Below are 15,489 nucleotides of genomic sequence, written 5' to 3' on the forward strand. Positions count from 1 at the left end.
CAAACATAAATCTAAACATATAAACATTATGTTTTCTCATAGGCAGACATCCATGCAAAATAATACAATTAAACTGATTTATTTGTAAGTAGAACTTTATCAAGTTTTGATTATTTTATGAACAATCAATAATTTCACTGAACAACAAAAAGATGAATGTTGAGTAAAATGTTACTCATCTATCTGACCCAACCCATTCAATTAATATTAATTTTAGTTCACATGACCCACCCTAACTGTGAGTTCATGCGCCCCTTTTTCAGTTGTCGGTTAACCTCTGGTTTCCCCTTCAGGTACTGGAGAAAGTGGCAAGAGCACCTTCATCAAGCAGATGAGAATAATCCATGGGTCAGGCTACACAGATGAGGACAAGAAGGGCTTCACCAAACTGGTCTACCAGAACATCTTCACCTCAATGCAGGCCATGATCCGTGCAACTGAGACCCTCAAGATCCCGTTTAAGTTTGAACAGAACAAGGTGTGTAACGTCAAGTGTAATTCTTTATTTATAGATTTTTCAGAGAAAAGGGGAGAGGTTTGAAGATCGTTGTGTGGAGGTGACCATACCTCAATAACCCACTCCTGTTTTGTTTTTTTAACTGTTGTTGTGTGACATAATCGTGAGTTTGATGAGGTTACAGACACTCTCTGTCTTAGTGTGAATTGCCATTACCATTTCATAGGAGATGGACTGAACCGACCCTGCAGTTGTGTTTAGTCCAGTATAACGCTAAGGTTCAGTTAATTTCATGCAATATATATGCAATAGATCACAAATCTGGCAGTGTCATAATATATAAATAAAAATAAACTGCTCCCCTATAGTAATCTCTGGCCTCTGATATCATTTCACTATAACTTAATCCAGGCCAGGTACATTCTAAGTAATCTGGAAAAGGGTAGCTTTAGAGCAGGTATACATAATGTAATATATACTTGCTGGTACTACTGAGGTAGTTAAAGAGGACCTATTATACTACTTTTCTGGTCTTAATTTCTTGTTTTACACTGCTATAGAGCAACCTGACACGAATCACATCACAAAAAACTATGTAGATTTTCAGGAAGCTCTTTCTCTTATTTTGGCGATCCAGCACGTCCTGTCAACACTTGAGTGTGTGTGCTTCGGCAATCTCCGCTCCCTCCGCCTGTGATCGGCCATCTCCGCTCCCCTCCCCCCCTCCTGCAAACCCCACTCCGTTGTGATTGGTTACCTTCCTTCCGGAACACTTTCAGTGGCGGGAAGCGCGAGCATGGACCTATAAGGGCGCGAGGCAGACGCGAACAGGGAAGTGACAGCATTACCATACATGGAAACATCCGCGTGGTGACTTCACAAAGTTACATGCGACGTCACAAAGTTACGGAAGGGTAGACCGCTTTGAACACGTGACTTCTCGACTGGCTAGAATAGTGTTTAGTGCTCTGCACAGACACCCCAGACGGTCAGCAGGGAATACGTCGAAATGCATGTAAGTCATTATTTGATAATTTAGTATGGTTAAGCATGACTATGAATCATCATAACAACGTTTATAGGTCATAAAAGTCAAAAAGCATCATAGGTCCGCTTTAATGTGGCCAATAGAAAGGCATTAGATTCCTAAGAAGAAAAACCTTTTGGATTTTACTTCACTTGTCACACATTAATTTAATTTTGCATCAAATCCTTAGTTAGCTTTTTATGCTTTGTTTTTTCTTCTCCCAGAATAATGCCCTGGTGGTGCGTGAGGTGGACGTGGAGAAGATTTCATCATTCGATCAGCCGTACATCGGTGCGATAAAGATGCTCTGGACTGACCCTGGCATCCAGGAGGCCTATGATCGCAGGAGAGAATACCAGCTCTCCGACTCAACCAAATAGTACGTCTATAGTAGGGTTGCCAAAGGTTTTTTTATTGGACATGAAAGCAATTCGGTTCATTTGTGTGACGGCAAAGGGCGCAAGTTCCTTAAATAAAAAAAAACAAGTTAATAGGCTACTAGTTATCAATTCTTACTTATAATGAGGCTACTTAGAAAACAATTAAACTTAAAGTGTATGCTGCATGCTGATGACAGCTTTCGAATAAAACATAATAAACAAATTTGAAAGTGGGGGGGAACTATTCTACAGTATTTTATTATACTAGAGCAAACTGACTATTTACTTAATGTGAAGAGGTAGAGAATATAAAATACTGTCCAACTGTGACCTCCAATGTATATAAAATGCATTGTGATGAAGTTATTAGTAATAAACTGTTTGCAGTTTAGTATATCATGAAATTACAGATGCAATAAAAAGTTACCTGATCTTAGACCTTAAATCAGATTTTCAGGCGTTTTTAAATGCACTCGCACAGACGAGGCTCCGGGCAAGTGGGGAGATTCTTGGAAAGGGAGAAAATGTTGGCAGGTTTATTAACGACTGCTAATAATATCAGAGTAATTTCAACTTGCATTAATCCACTTCCGACTAATATGTCTCCCAAAAAAGTTGAAGACTGGGGTCAAAAAGTTTAAAGCCAAAGTGTAGATGTTATGTGTGTGATTTATTTAATGAGCTACTGACGGCTGCTTGCAGATTTGTTTGTATTTTGTTTTTTGTAAATGTACATTTAATCTCGTACTGTTGAGACTGGTGGTTCTCCTATATGTCATATGTTCCCTCCCCTCCACAGTTACCATAGCGATTTAGAACGAATAACATCGCCAGGGTATGTGCCCACTCAGCAGGATGTGCTGCGGGTTCGAGTGCCCACCACCGGCATCATTGAGTACCCATTTGACCTGGAGAATATTATCTTCAGGTACTGGTGTCAAGTGCTGCCGATGATGTCACTGGTTGGCTAGCTGCTCGACAGTTCGTCAGCCAGTTCTAAACCGTTGATGCCGCTATCTCCATCTACCCTGTTCTGCACAGCAGGACACATTAACACATCCTTGATAGTACACTCTCAAAGACGCGTCTCAAGAACAGGCTCCAACCCTCCTGTCAATAGCTACAAAAGGCAATAGTCATTTATTTTTTACCCAGCCCGTCAAAAGTGGGCTTTTAAGTGTAAATCATATTTCTTGACTCTAGTTAAAAGTTCCTGTATCCCTTAACCTATCCAACCTATGCAATATGTAATTGAGGAATGTCTTTGGGAGTTGCTGCCTACAAGGGTGAAACTACATTTCTAAGAGAAATGTTGGGATAGAGGTACAAAACTTCACCTAATCCCCTCTTAACACTTGGGAATGGTTTTCTGCAGTTGCTTCTGGACTGATCCACTTGCTTTTGGAGGGGGTGTGCTTTAACTGCTGTTATACTTCACTTTCTCTTTCCTCCCTCTCTCTGTCTTTTGTTGTCCTTCCTGTCTCTAGCTATCTAAGTGATCTGGATCGTATTGCCGAAACGTCCTATCTGCCAACCCAACAGGACGTGCTTAGGGTTCGAATCCCAACTACTGGGATCATAGAATACCCTTTCGACTTGCAAAGCATCATTTTCAGGTATAAGAAAGAACTCCACTACCTTTTACTAACCCCACTTTTGTACCCCACCATTGTTCTGTTTTCGATTCAAAATCTAAAAGTCCGCCTTAATTCTGAATCAACATCGACTTTATTGACTACCATGTCCCAAATCCATTCACTTGATTGTTGTACAATAAAAGAGTAATCCATCACAAATAAATTAATGCACAGAAATGTAATCAACATCTTTTTTGATTTTTTTTTAATTGCCCATAACTATAATTTTATAAAATCAGTGATTCTTGAGAACCGGGACAAAAGGCTGTCTTCCATATGTAACTGCTGTTATCTTTAAAAATTTAAATATTTAAAATTGTAGATGTTGTTGGGGATTAAGAATAGAATGTCTGGAGCACAATTATCCCCTTAAATTTTATTTTATCATTATTATGTCAAATATATGACTCTTGTTATCTTCTCACGACGTCCAAAACAGTGTGTCCACAGAGAGGGTTTCAATCTTTCATATTCAATAAAACCTGTTAAAAATGTACTTTAATGATTTAGAAGTGCTTTTTTCATCAAAAAAGCAACACTAAATAATCTCTCATATCAATAAAAACTGTTTTTCTTCAACACATTCATGTTTTATATGGTTTCAAAGTGGTGGGACACTGTCACTATGAAGGACCTCTTGTCACATTCTACCTCTGCAGAGTACATTAGAGTCAGACAGGCTCTGATAAGTGTTATAGTTTTAGAATATTTTACATTCCAAATCTTGAAAATGTTGATAAGGAATGGCGAGGTAAAAATCAAATTTTTATAAAAAGGACAAAAGCTGGGAGGTTGTGTCAAACCTTAGCTCAGTAGCTTAGTATATGTTGGATACATACATGTAATTTAATTTGCCTAAACATAGGGTTTGTATTTTTTCAACATTGCACCCTGTTTTGTCCCACTTCTCAAGAATAACTGAAATATTGAAGCCCCACACTCTTTGACCTTAACTCAAAATGTGTTGTGATGCACTCCCTATGGTTAAATAAAGTCACAACTAATCCCGATTTAAAAAAAAAAAAACAGACATTTATACCTATAACTGTCGCACTGTGTAAATTTTACCCGCACAGGAAATAGTTTATATTTTCGAGCAAGTTGCTAGGCAACAGCATTGTTTTTATGGTACGCGATCTGACAACTATATACAGTATCTCACAAAAGTGAGTACACCCCTCACATTTCTTCAAATATTTCATTATATCTTTTCATGGGACAACACTGAATAAATGACACTTTGATACAATGTAAAGTAGCGTGTGTACAGCTTATATAACAGTGTAAATTTACTGTCCCCTCAAAATAACTCGACACACAGCCATTAATGTCTAAACTGCCGGTTACAAAAGTGAGTACACCCCTGAGTTAAAATGTCCAAATTGGGCCCAAAGTGTCAATATTTTGTGTGGCCACCATTATTTTCCAGCACTACCTTAACCCTCATGGGCATGGAGTTCACCAGAGCTTCACAGGTTGCCACTGGAATCCTCTTCCACTCATTCATGACAACATCATGGAGCTGGTGGATACTGGAGACCTTGCGCTCCTCCATCTCCTGTTTTCAGAAGCCCCAAAAATGCTCAATAGGGTTTAGGTCTGGGGACATGCTTGGCCAGTCCATAACCTTTACCCTGAGCTTCTTTAGCAAGGCAGTGGTCGTCTTGGAGGTGTGTTTGGGGTCATTATCATGTTGCAGTACTGCCCTGCGGCCCAGTTTATGAAGGGAGGGGATCATGTTCTGCTTCAGTATGTCACAGTACATGTTAGCATTCAATGAACTGTAGTTCCCCACTGCTGGCAGCACTCATGCAGCCCCAGACCATGACACTCCAACCACCATGCTTGACTATAGGCAAGACACACTTGTCTTTGTACTCCTCACCTGGTTGCCACCACACACACTTGACACCATCTGAACCAAATAAGTTTATCTTGGTCTCATCAGACCACAGGACATGGTTGCAGTGATCCATGTCCGTAGTCTGCTTGTCTTCAGCAAACTGTTTGTGGGCTTTCTTTTGCATCATCTTTAGAAAAGGCTTCCTTCTGGGACGACAGCCATGCAGACCAGTATGATGCAGAGTGCGGCGTATGGTCTGAGCATTGACAGGTTGACCCCCAACCCCTTCAAGACCTGCAGCAATGCTGGCAGTATTCATATGTCTATTTTCCAAAGCCAACCTCTTGGTATGACGCTGAAAACGTGCACTCAACCTTCTTAAACTGGGCCGCAGGGCAGTATTGCAACATGATAATGACCCTAAACACACCTCCAAGACGACCACTGCCTTGCTAAAGAAGCTCAGGGTAAAGGTTATGGACTGGCCAAGCATGTCTCCAGCCATAAACCCTATTGAGCATCTTTGGGGCTTCTGAAAACGGGAGATGGAGGAGCGCAAGGTCTCTAATATCGACCAACTCCATGATGTTGTCATGAATGAGTGGAAGAGGATTCCAGTGGCAACCTGTGAAGCTCTGGTGAACTCCATGCCCATGAGGGTTAAGGTAGTGCTGGAAAATAATGGTGGCCACACAAAATATTGACACTTTGGGCCCAATTTGGACATTTTAACTCAGGGGTGTACTCACTTTTGTTGCCTTCAGTTTAGACATTAATGGCTGTGTGTCGAGTTATTTTGAGGCGACAGTAAATTTACACTGCTATACAAGCTGTACACTGACTACTTTACATTATATCAAAGTGTCATTTCTTCAGTGTTGTCCCATGGAAAGATATAAAGAAATATTTGAAGAAATGTGAGGGGTGTACTCACTTTTGTGAGATACTGTACATGCAGTCATTCATAAATTCTTACAATAGATAAGAGATGAAGTTAAATTCCTAACAACATTAGAGTTAATAAGTGAAATGAATGATGGCAAGTCTGACAGTGGGGAGATCAGAACTGAATGTTGTGTTCCACACCACGGCTCGTCCGGCTTATTTTACAGCTGAATGCGTTGGAAGGATCCTCCGCCTCAAAACAGGTCAACGTGTGAAAAAAAGAATACCAAATCAATAAGAGTTTACCTTCCTACATACCGTTGATTGTTTTTAGGCTTTAAGCTAATTTCCACACTGCTTTGACCGTCTGTTTTCATTAATATATTGGCGATATTATATCTACTTTCAGTTTCATCAGGCCTACTGACCCGCCACGATAAGTGTTCTTAAAGGTACTTAGATTATTAAATAAGAGATCCAAAACACAGATGATGAATAAACAAACTAATTTATTACTTTTTATGACACTAGAAATGCTGTGGGCAGGCGCACAGGTACATTATACCCGTGTGGCGGTTAGAGGTATAAAGAGAATGCTGCCGGTTCTAGTGTTAAGTATTAGTTGATTCAGGGACACCTGTGGTTACCATGATAATATCAAGTGTAGTTAAATACTACAACACACTCTCTGGGCTACTTTGTCAGAATTATGACAGAAGACCAAATGGTGTGTCTGTTATCAGTGCAACCAAACAGACAGTTGTTTTCATGCAGAAATCAGTGTATGATTGGTATATTTCCATCATGGTGTGACCACCACTACTACAGTGATTTGATTTCCCGCTGTCCACGGTGCAAGTAGTTTTCCTGACGACAGTAAATTAAGTGGTTACCTTGCTGAGGACATGGACCTCAATAAAATAATAAATAGCTCACCAAAGTGATAAATGTATGCATTTCCCATGGCCGTTTCACAATAAAAGCCCGAAAATGTTTCACCTGTTTTTAATGTAAAAAAGATAAGCTTAAATGTTCCATTTGCATCAGCATTAAAGTTTTACTCCATAAGATGACCATCTAGTTTATTGTCTGTTAAATTCCTACAATGGTGATTCAGCATATGACCCACTGATGAAAGCTCTTGTATTTGCTGCTTTGCCCAGTAATACTATCAGCGATGTCATATTTCCGCCTGCAGCAGTGCGTTCCATTGTACTTGGGACATGGGAGCTTCAGGCTCAGTTGTACTGAGTTCAGACCTATTGACATTCCAGTACAGCTTTTAGTTTTTTAATTTAGTTTGTATCTTTTATATACAGTCTATGGTTTTGTTTTTTGTTTTTTTATTTATAGAGTATTGCATACATCAAAACATTGTTTACAAGTTATTTCTTGTTGTTGATTACTGAAAATAAAAAACAGTACAAGTGAAACAATCAATGATCGTAACCAACAAAACCTTAATACTCCCCTTTCTGTTTTTTTTTTTTTTTTACTTTTCTAGAACAATGTAACAGGGATGCATTGACAATAATAATATATCAATATATCAAAGAGAGAGAAGAGAAAAATAAAAATAAATAAATAAAGAAAGAAAGACACCTTTTGAAGGGGGATAACCTAGCACCTTTTAGAGTGGGTGTATTTTTTACATCAAATAAATAAGAAAAATAGAAATAGGAAAAACGTAGCATGTTTTTTCTAGATTAGAAATAATAGACATAAATAAGAATACAAACAAAAACAAATACAAATAAAAAGGGCAACAATCCATCACATGTAGGGGTTCGGTTTGGGAGATTTTTCTTCCCTTAATCCATCGGAGCTATATAATTTGTCTGCGTCTTTTTCATGAACAAAGTCCAATTTTCCCATATCTTAGTGAACTTGTCCATTTGTAAATTAAGTGAGAAGGTTATTTTTTCCATCAGATAAATGTCATTAATTGTGTCTGCCCATTCTTCTAATGTGGGAGGATCGGGATGCAACCAATGTCTAGTAATGTTTTTCTTAGCTACTGTTATCATTATTTGAAATAAATATGTATCAATATTTCTCATAAAAAAATCAGCTTTACCTAGAATAAATGTTTCGAAGTTATTAGGAATTTTCGTGTGGAATATTTTTTCCATTGTTTTATGTACCTCTGACCAAAAATGTTTTAACCCTGGGCATTCCCAAAATATATGCCAATGGTTTGCATCCCGATTTCCACAGCCTCTCCAGCATTTAGAGTCTCCTCCAGAGTAATGGGCTTTTAGTTTTGGGGTAATAAAAAATCTTACTAAGCACTTCCATGCGAACTCCCTCCATGTGTATGAACTAGTACATTTCCATTGTGAATCACAGTAGTTATGCCATTCCTCTATTGTCATCTCAAAGTTTTCAGTCTATGGTTTTTATAATAAATGGTCATAGGTCCCACATTTTCAAAACTGTTAAAAAAGGTTATTCGGCACACTGTGTGTCTGAAGTTCCGTATTTTCCAAGTACAATCGAACGCAGAAGTCATGCCTGGGCGAGTGTCACTGTGCCGACGGCTAGCAAAACAGACTCCCTGTCTGTACTTCTCATACCTTCCGGGTAAAAATGTTGGATCAGAACTAAGAGAAAGCATTGGGCAGGTAAGAACTGCCAATATATTGACGTCATAGTCAATAATGTTCAGTTTTGAAAGAAACCCTGGTACATAAGCACCTGCAATTACATTTAAGGCGACTAGAAACAATAATGTAACTAAAATGTCGCCGATTACAGCTTTAACTTAATAAACGTTGGACACACTGTGTGCAAAGTGTAAACAGTGAGGCTGCCATCAACAGGATAAAGTTATGCAGAAGTGGGGATGCAATCTGTAACTAGTCTGGGAATAGAAGACTCTAAGCCACTAACGAGAAAAAAAAAACTAAATAGAGAAGAAACTACTGAATGTAAATGCATTGAATGTCTTTCCCAAAAAATGCAGACCATAATTGCCACTATAGATGGGGTTTGATTTTTTTTGGTTTATATTATTGGAAAAAAAAACTAAAAAACTAAAGAGAAAGGGTAAATTACAGTTGTGAATTAAGTACTTATGGATGCTTCATGATAAAACCTATTCTAAATACTGAAGGCCAATTCTTACTCTCCCTGTCCACAAGACCTCTGAGGACAGCTCTGGTATGCGTGACGTAAAAATCGCCGCCCGCCCATATTTTTACATAATATTCCTTCCTAGTTTTTCTGCTTAGCACAGTCTCCAGGACTTGGCACAGAGACAGCCTTGGAACCTGTAACCAATACGTAGAGCAGTTTTCCTTTCTCCTTCTCTCGCTGAGTGGAGATGGAGACGGACCCAGGGAACAAGAGCGATTTCAGAAGAGTGCAAATCGATAGGAAGCCATCATGTCAGCCCCCTCCTACGCTTGGCACGGCTGGAAATAACTCTGCTTGCAATGAGGCTGTGCTGAAGAGGTTCCAAGCAGCCCTGCTGCAGCTAGTCCATAGGCCCTACACTGCTTGTCTGTGCTGCTGATGGTGAATCACTACATGCTCTCAATGACATCAGTTTTGCACAAGGAGACCAAAACTACAAATTTGAAGTGTGAATAAATGTGAGGTGTCAGGGTTTAATGGGGGAAAATAGCATGATTATTGATGATGCTTAATTTAGTGATTTATAGGGATGGGTTGTCTTAGTCCTGTGATTAAACATGGAGATTAACTTCATGCAAGATAATAAATTCTACAGCCTCAAATTGTGTATAGTTACAAGCAATTTGGGACTATAGTGCCTCTGCTTGCCATTGACAGTGCTGTAGCCACAACAAAGAAGCCTTTCATAGTAGACAAACATCTCCATTAGGCTTGTTCCTTCTTTTTTAATTGGCTTTTGAAGTCACAGAAAATGTCATTTCACTTGGCTTATCCAGAAAAGGAGAAGTTATTGTACTAAGTAGGTCACTTGTTCTTGCTAGAGGAGAAGGAGGAGGTCGTCTGATGATGTGAAATAGTTTTATTTTAGGTTGGCTTCTTCTGGAGGACTCAATTTATCAATGCGACCCCTCCTTCTGGCAGGCTCACTATCTGAGTGAACCTTTGTGATGTGTGATCAAAGTTTCACTGCCGAGCTTTGCAATGATATTGGGTATTATTAACTCATCTGATGAGTACAGTCGGAGTTTAATTCATTGTCTGAATAAGTATTTTCAGAAGCAGTTTAGTTGGTTTAAATGGACATATTAAACAATATGATTTTTGACCTCCTTTCCGACTCCTCCATTCTTAAATGGCAGCATTAGATCTTAAGCCTTATTTAATTTGATTTCCCTGTTCTTGGTTTATCGGCATTAGAAGAACATGTTAAATAAAAACCGGTTTATCCAAGAGTCGATCCATGTCTCCGGCCCTGGCATCGAAACCTGTGTATTGCGCTTTACAAGCCGGTTTCAAATGATTTTAATGTTTATTTCTTCCTTTATTCCCTGACGCATTCCAAAACAAATCCTCATCAATTTTCCTTCAGCCACTCCCCTTGTCCTCCTCCAACCTCTATCTATTGCTCCAAGCGTGTTCCTCACATGAAGCAACTTTTTATACGAACTTCCAGAAAATAGTTTTTACTACTGTGTCACTCTTGCATGGGCTCTCCTGTATCTACTTTTGGGAGAAGGATGCCATTGCTTGTACTCACACACACTTCCTTGTAGTCATTTTGTTTCACTGTAGAGAATGTATTCTCCGTCCTCTTTGTTATTCATGCTGCACATTCTCTCTTAACATTTCTTCTGTTGTTATTATTCTCAGTGCAAACAGGGGTGTTTGTCTTGAACTACACTAGACTCATTGGATATTGCATTAAAGTAGTTGTAAAGGTCAGGACACACTGGCTTTGAATGATATTGTTTGGCCACCAATGGATACAAACTAAGTGGAAATGAAAAATTCAATTACATTTTACATAAGACAAATGCCTCTTTTCACTGATACGTTGCTGGAGTCACTTTAGGGTTTGCTCTGTTCCAATCATTTAAATTGTTCAAATGAATTGTAACATGTAATTAGACAAACTTGTTTCAATTCGGTGATGTATATTCTAATTGTCTGTGGCTAAGTTAAAGTTAAATATTTGAGAAAATATGCTAGCTTTAAATATGTGTATTGTGCAATTAAAAAAACAAAAAAAAAAAACAATAAAGATCAAAATTCTATTTAGGATAGCCTGGAAATCCAGACTTGCCGCTAGGTCTGGATTTCCAGGCTAGGCCAGACCCTCTATCGTTCTAGATATGGGTCTGGATTTCCAGGCTATATTTAGGACATATGTTGAGCAAACTTTCATCTTTTCGCTTATTCCATCTGCCCTCTGTCTGGTTGCCCTCCTTAACATCTGTACATGTTCCAATCAGGATGGTGGATGTTGGGGGTCAGAGGTCAGAGAGGAGGAAGTGGATCCACTGCTTTGAGAATGTCACCTCCATCATGTTTCTGGTGGCACTCAGCGAGTACGACCAGGTCCTGGTGGAATCGGACAACGAGGTAAGGAAGAGACACAGAAGTAGTTGTGGGTTTTTTTAAGTGTTGAATGCACAATCACATTGTAATCACATTACATATCCACAATAGGGTTTCCTACAATTTATTTTGCCGCCATCATTTGACAGTGCAATGTACGCAGTTGAAATACAATTTTATGATTTCTTTGATCTATTAACTTCAATATTCCCATTCATATTCAGCATCTACTGTAAAAAACAGAAATCATTGGTTTCACCCACGCACGTACAGTTTCACGGTTATCAATGATTCTCTCGTAAAAAAACAAAACAAACAAAGTTTTTCTATCTCTTTACCACGGATATTTAGTTTGTCCAAATCTTGTCTCTCTCTCGTCTGTGCAGATAGAATTATCGTTAATAGAGATAATGGCCCTCATTTATCAAACTTGCGTGGAAACTGGTGCAGATTCTGGCGCAAATACCTCCCTACGCCAGGTATCGCGTGGGATTTATCAAACAGTCGTATCTCGCCAATCTCGGCGTACGCCACGCCATTATTGATAAATGCAGCGGCTGAAAACAATCGTACCACGCCCCTATATTTTCTCAGTTTAGAGGCCTCGCCCAGAGGTTTTGCGACATGGATATGCGCGTTACGGTACAAAAGAGGAACTATCTGAAGTAGAAATTGACAGAATAACAGCGAAAGTAGAAAAATAAAGAGTTTCATTTCGGAGCATTACAAGCGGCATCAAAGAACGACAGAAGGCAGCAGTTAGGAAGGAAATAACTGCTGCTGTCAACAGCGTTGGTGTTGACAACAAACGATCTCCAGCTGAGGATTTTGCATTTTAGGTTTACATATGGCTATTGCTCAAATGCTATAAAACAGCATATACCATTATATGTCGCCATTTCTTTGAATAGATGAAGAAAAAGTGGTCTGACTAAAAAATCGCCACTAAAAAAAGCGTGTTGCTGTTCTTAAATGCAACCAACTGAGGGTGCGGGCATAATATAAGTGCTAGAGGAGAAACAGACGCACGAACGGTCCGGTAATGGTCCCCATAAAATAAATACAGGTCTGCAGAGATTTGAATGATTAGAATGTATTGGCCCTTTTAGATAGGGTTGTAAAAAGAACACATTTTGCGTTTTACTGTATGACAGCACGAGTGGTCAGCCCGGCCGTCAGCTGCACAAGCCGACCCTGCAACGATCAGCTGTGAGAGCGCCCACTGTCCTGCTCCACCAGCAGATCGGAAAAACGTGCCGGTTAACGGTGGAAATAAATCTCTCGCTTAAGCGATCAATGACACATTAAAAGAGGAATTAACATCTAAAAAGTGCGTCAAATAAATAAAATGTTAAGCTGAATGTTGTGCCGTATATTTTTTATCATAAAGAGCAGTGTAGGCCTACTACATATTTAATACTGTGGCTAACATTTTGAATGAATGCAGCCCCCGTGCCTCAGTGTCCCCCCAGCTGCTCCAGACGGAGACAACTGCCCTTATGCAGCGCTCCTAAGTGGCCGGTGTGTGCACTATTGAATCAGTGCTCCTACTCAGTTGCACACCATAAGCTGCACATTTTTAAGTGATTAATATCTTTATTTCGGTCTGAGCAAACACTGCATTTGTATTATCTTCTAATAATTGTCCAACAAAGTCATCGGCTACCCGGCACAGCCTGCACTGCGAGTCCATGCTGTTTACAAACTTGCGTACACGAGCTGAGAGCTGGCGTGGGATTTGAGCGTATCCTACGCTCACATCCATATTGATAAATGCCGAGGTTTGCGTGGAAATGTACGTACACCCAAATTTCTGGTCTACGCAAGATTGATAAATGAGGGCCATTGTGATCAGCCGCTTTATGCCCTATATGCTCCTCTCCTGACAACAAACTCTCTGACCTGGTCACATGACAACTGGGTTTCATAAACCAGACCCAGCTGCCAGCTTGACATACTAAAATACACTACAGCTTCACGGTCAACAGTGAACCACGGTCGTATTTTGACCACTCTGGCTGTGACTAGAGAGGCACCGGTCCACTATTTTTATTTGTGGACCTAGGACGGCTGGGATTGCATCTACGGTGCCCACCATCTCTACCATGTGTCCTTGAGCGCACACTTTTTTTTTTTTCGTAAAGATATTTTTTAGCATTTTTCATGCTTTATTGATATTGTTAAGAGACAGAGGTGAAATGGGGCAGAGAGGGGAGTGACATGCAGAGAACGACCGCGGGCGGGAAATGAACCCGGGTCTGCTGCTGGGCCCGGCCCGGGGAGGGACGCCCTACCAACTGAGCTAAGGGCGCCCCTCTTGAGCGCACACTTAACCCCAAACTGCTCCAGTGGCGCGGCCCCGCCACAGGCCGCAGTTGACTGCTGCGGCAGACCCTGAGCGATGATCCCCTTCCAAATGCATGTGTGCTAGAGAGATATAGGAAGGGGTGAGCTAAATGTGATTTCGATTGGCGTGTGTGTGTTTAAACTACATTGCATGTGTGTTTCAATTGACAATAAAAGCAACTTAACTTAACTTATAATATATAGTATGTACTGTATATATCCATTATACTGATATTGGACCGGATCGGCCCCTTCCCTAGCTGTGACCACCAGAGTGGATACATATGCTGTACTTTCTCACCACTGGGCCTGCTCAAGTGTGCGGCCTTACTGAACACACAAGGACAGGAATATGTTCTCATATTTGCAGGTCGCTATTTATTTGATTTTCCTGCTTGTAATGTGTACATGGCCACAGTTGGGAGGCCACAATAGACATTTTAAATACTGTTACTGAGCTCTATTTCTAAATGGTGGACGACTGAGACGAGGCTGAGCGGCGTATAGGCCTCACAGTCTGCAGGGAGATAATCCCGTCGTGTTGACAGGCTCGGGACTGAGACTTTGACCCTTCATCAGTGAGAGGCTGAAAAGATTGTTTTCAAACGTCGTTGATTTCAGCGGGTCAACTCTGGCCGGGATCATGTTATGACTTGCCAAGAATGAACTGTTGAAGTGACGGTGGCAGAGTTTAGATCAGAAAGAATAAGAAGGGCCATGTTTGAAAGCAGTTCTTAGCTTTTTATTAGTTCATGTAGATGCTTTCCAAGTCCATTTGCACAACGTTTTATGGTTTGGAGGAGTGTGCCTGAATCAATTAACATAACAGTGTTTAGTGTCTTGAGTGTTTCCTGACTGTTTATCATCCATATCTACAATAGCCTGTATTCACTGTAAATGCTGAATTCAAACTGCCACCCTTTTATGGCATCCAGCTAAAGCCCATCACTATAAGCAAGCTAATGTTTTTGAAAAATAAGAAATAAATTGACAAATTCACCACCAGAGTCTGAAATATCACCTAACAATGACTTCTACATTCATGAAGGCTCAGATGAAAAAAATGCACAGCTAGCCGTTGATCACAGCTAAGCCATTTTAACAATGTTAGCAAAGCATATAATACGAGAAAGTAACAGAGCTGCTGGTTTAATATTAATAGAGTAAATAAACACTTAGTAACTACGTGTCTTTCAAGACAAAAACTAATGTTTTTGTTTGATTTGGCAGCACTTTTACTATCCCTTTTTTAGCACTTTCCTGCTGACTGGGTCATTTCTTTAATTTTATTTTTGAATTAAGTTCTGTTACGGCAAGACCAGAGACCCCCCTGCCTTTTCACCCAAAGCAGAAGGCGCCGAATACTGTCCAAAGTAAATTTTACTGCTCTGGTGACACTCGGCTTTTGTTTGCCATTG

At 40.0% G+C, this 15,489-nt stretch overlaps 1 protein-coding gene across 2 annotated transcripts in view; it reads left to right on the forward strand.

The window, feature by feature from the left end:
• LOC307254287 (guanine nucleotide-binding protein G(q) subunit alpha) overlaps positions 1–15,489 on the forward strand; it is a 55,135-nt gene that overhangs the window by 32,144 nt on the left and 7,502 nt on the right. Inside the window, exons 2-5 of one of the 2 annotated variants that reach the window (XM_080032595.1) lie at positions 294–478; positions 1,709–1,863; positions 2,664–2,792; positions 11,620–11,749. In XM_080032595.1, the coding sequence (XP_079888721.1) occupies positions 294–478; positions 1,709–1,863; positions 2,664–2,792; positions 11,620–11,749 (599 nt within the window). Of the gene's footprint in view, positions 1–293; positions 479–1,708; positions 1,864–2,663; positions 2,793–3,351; positions 3,481–11,619; positions 11,750–15,489 lie in introns of both variants that reach the window. The other variant, XM_080032594.1, reaches the window with a different exon arrangement.

This window comes from Ammodytes marinus (genome assembly GCF_949987685.1).
Source record: "Ammodytes marinus genome assembly, chromosome: 8".
NCBI lineage: Eukaryota > Metazoa > Chordata > Actinopteri > Uranoscopiformes > Ammodytidae > Ammodytes > Ammodytes marinus.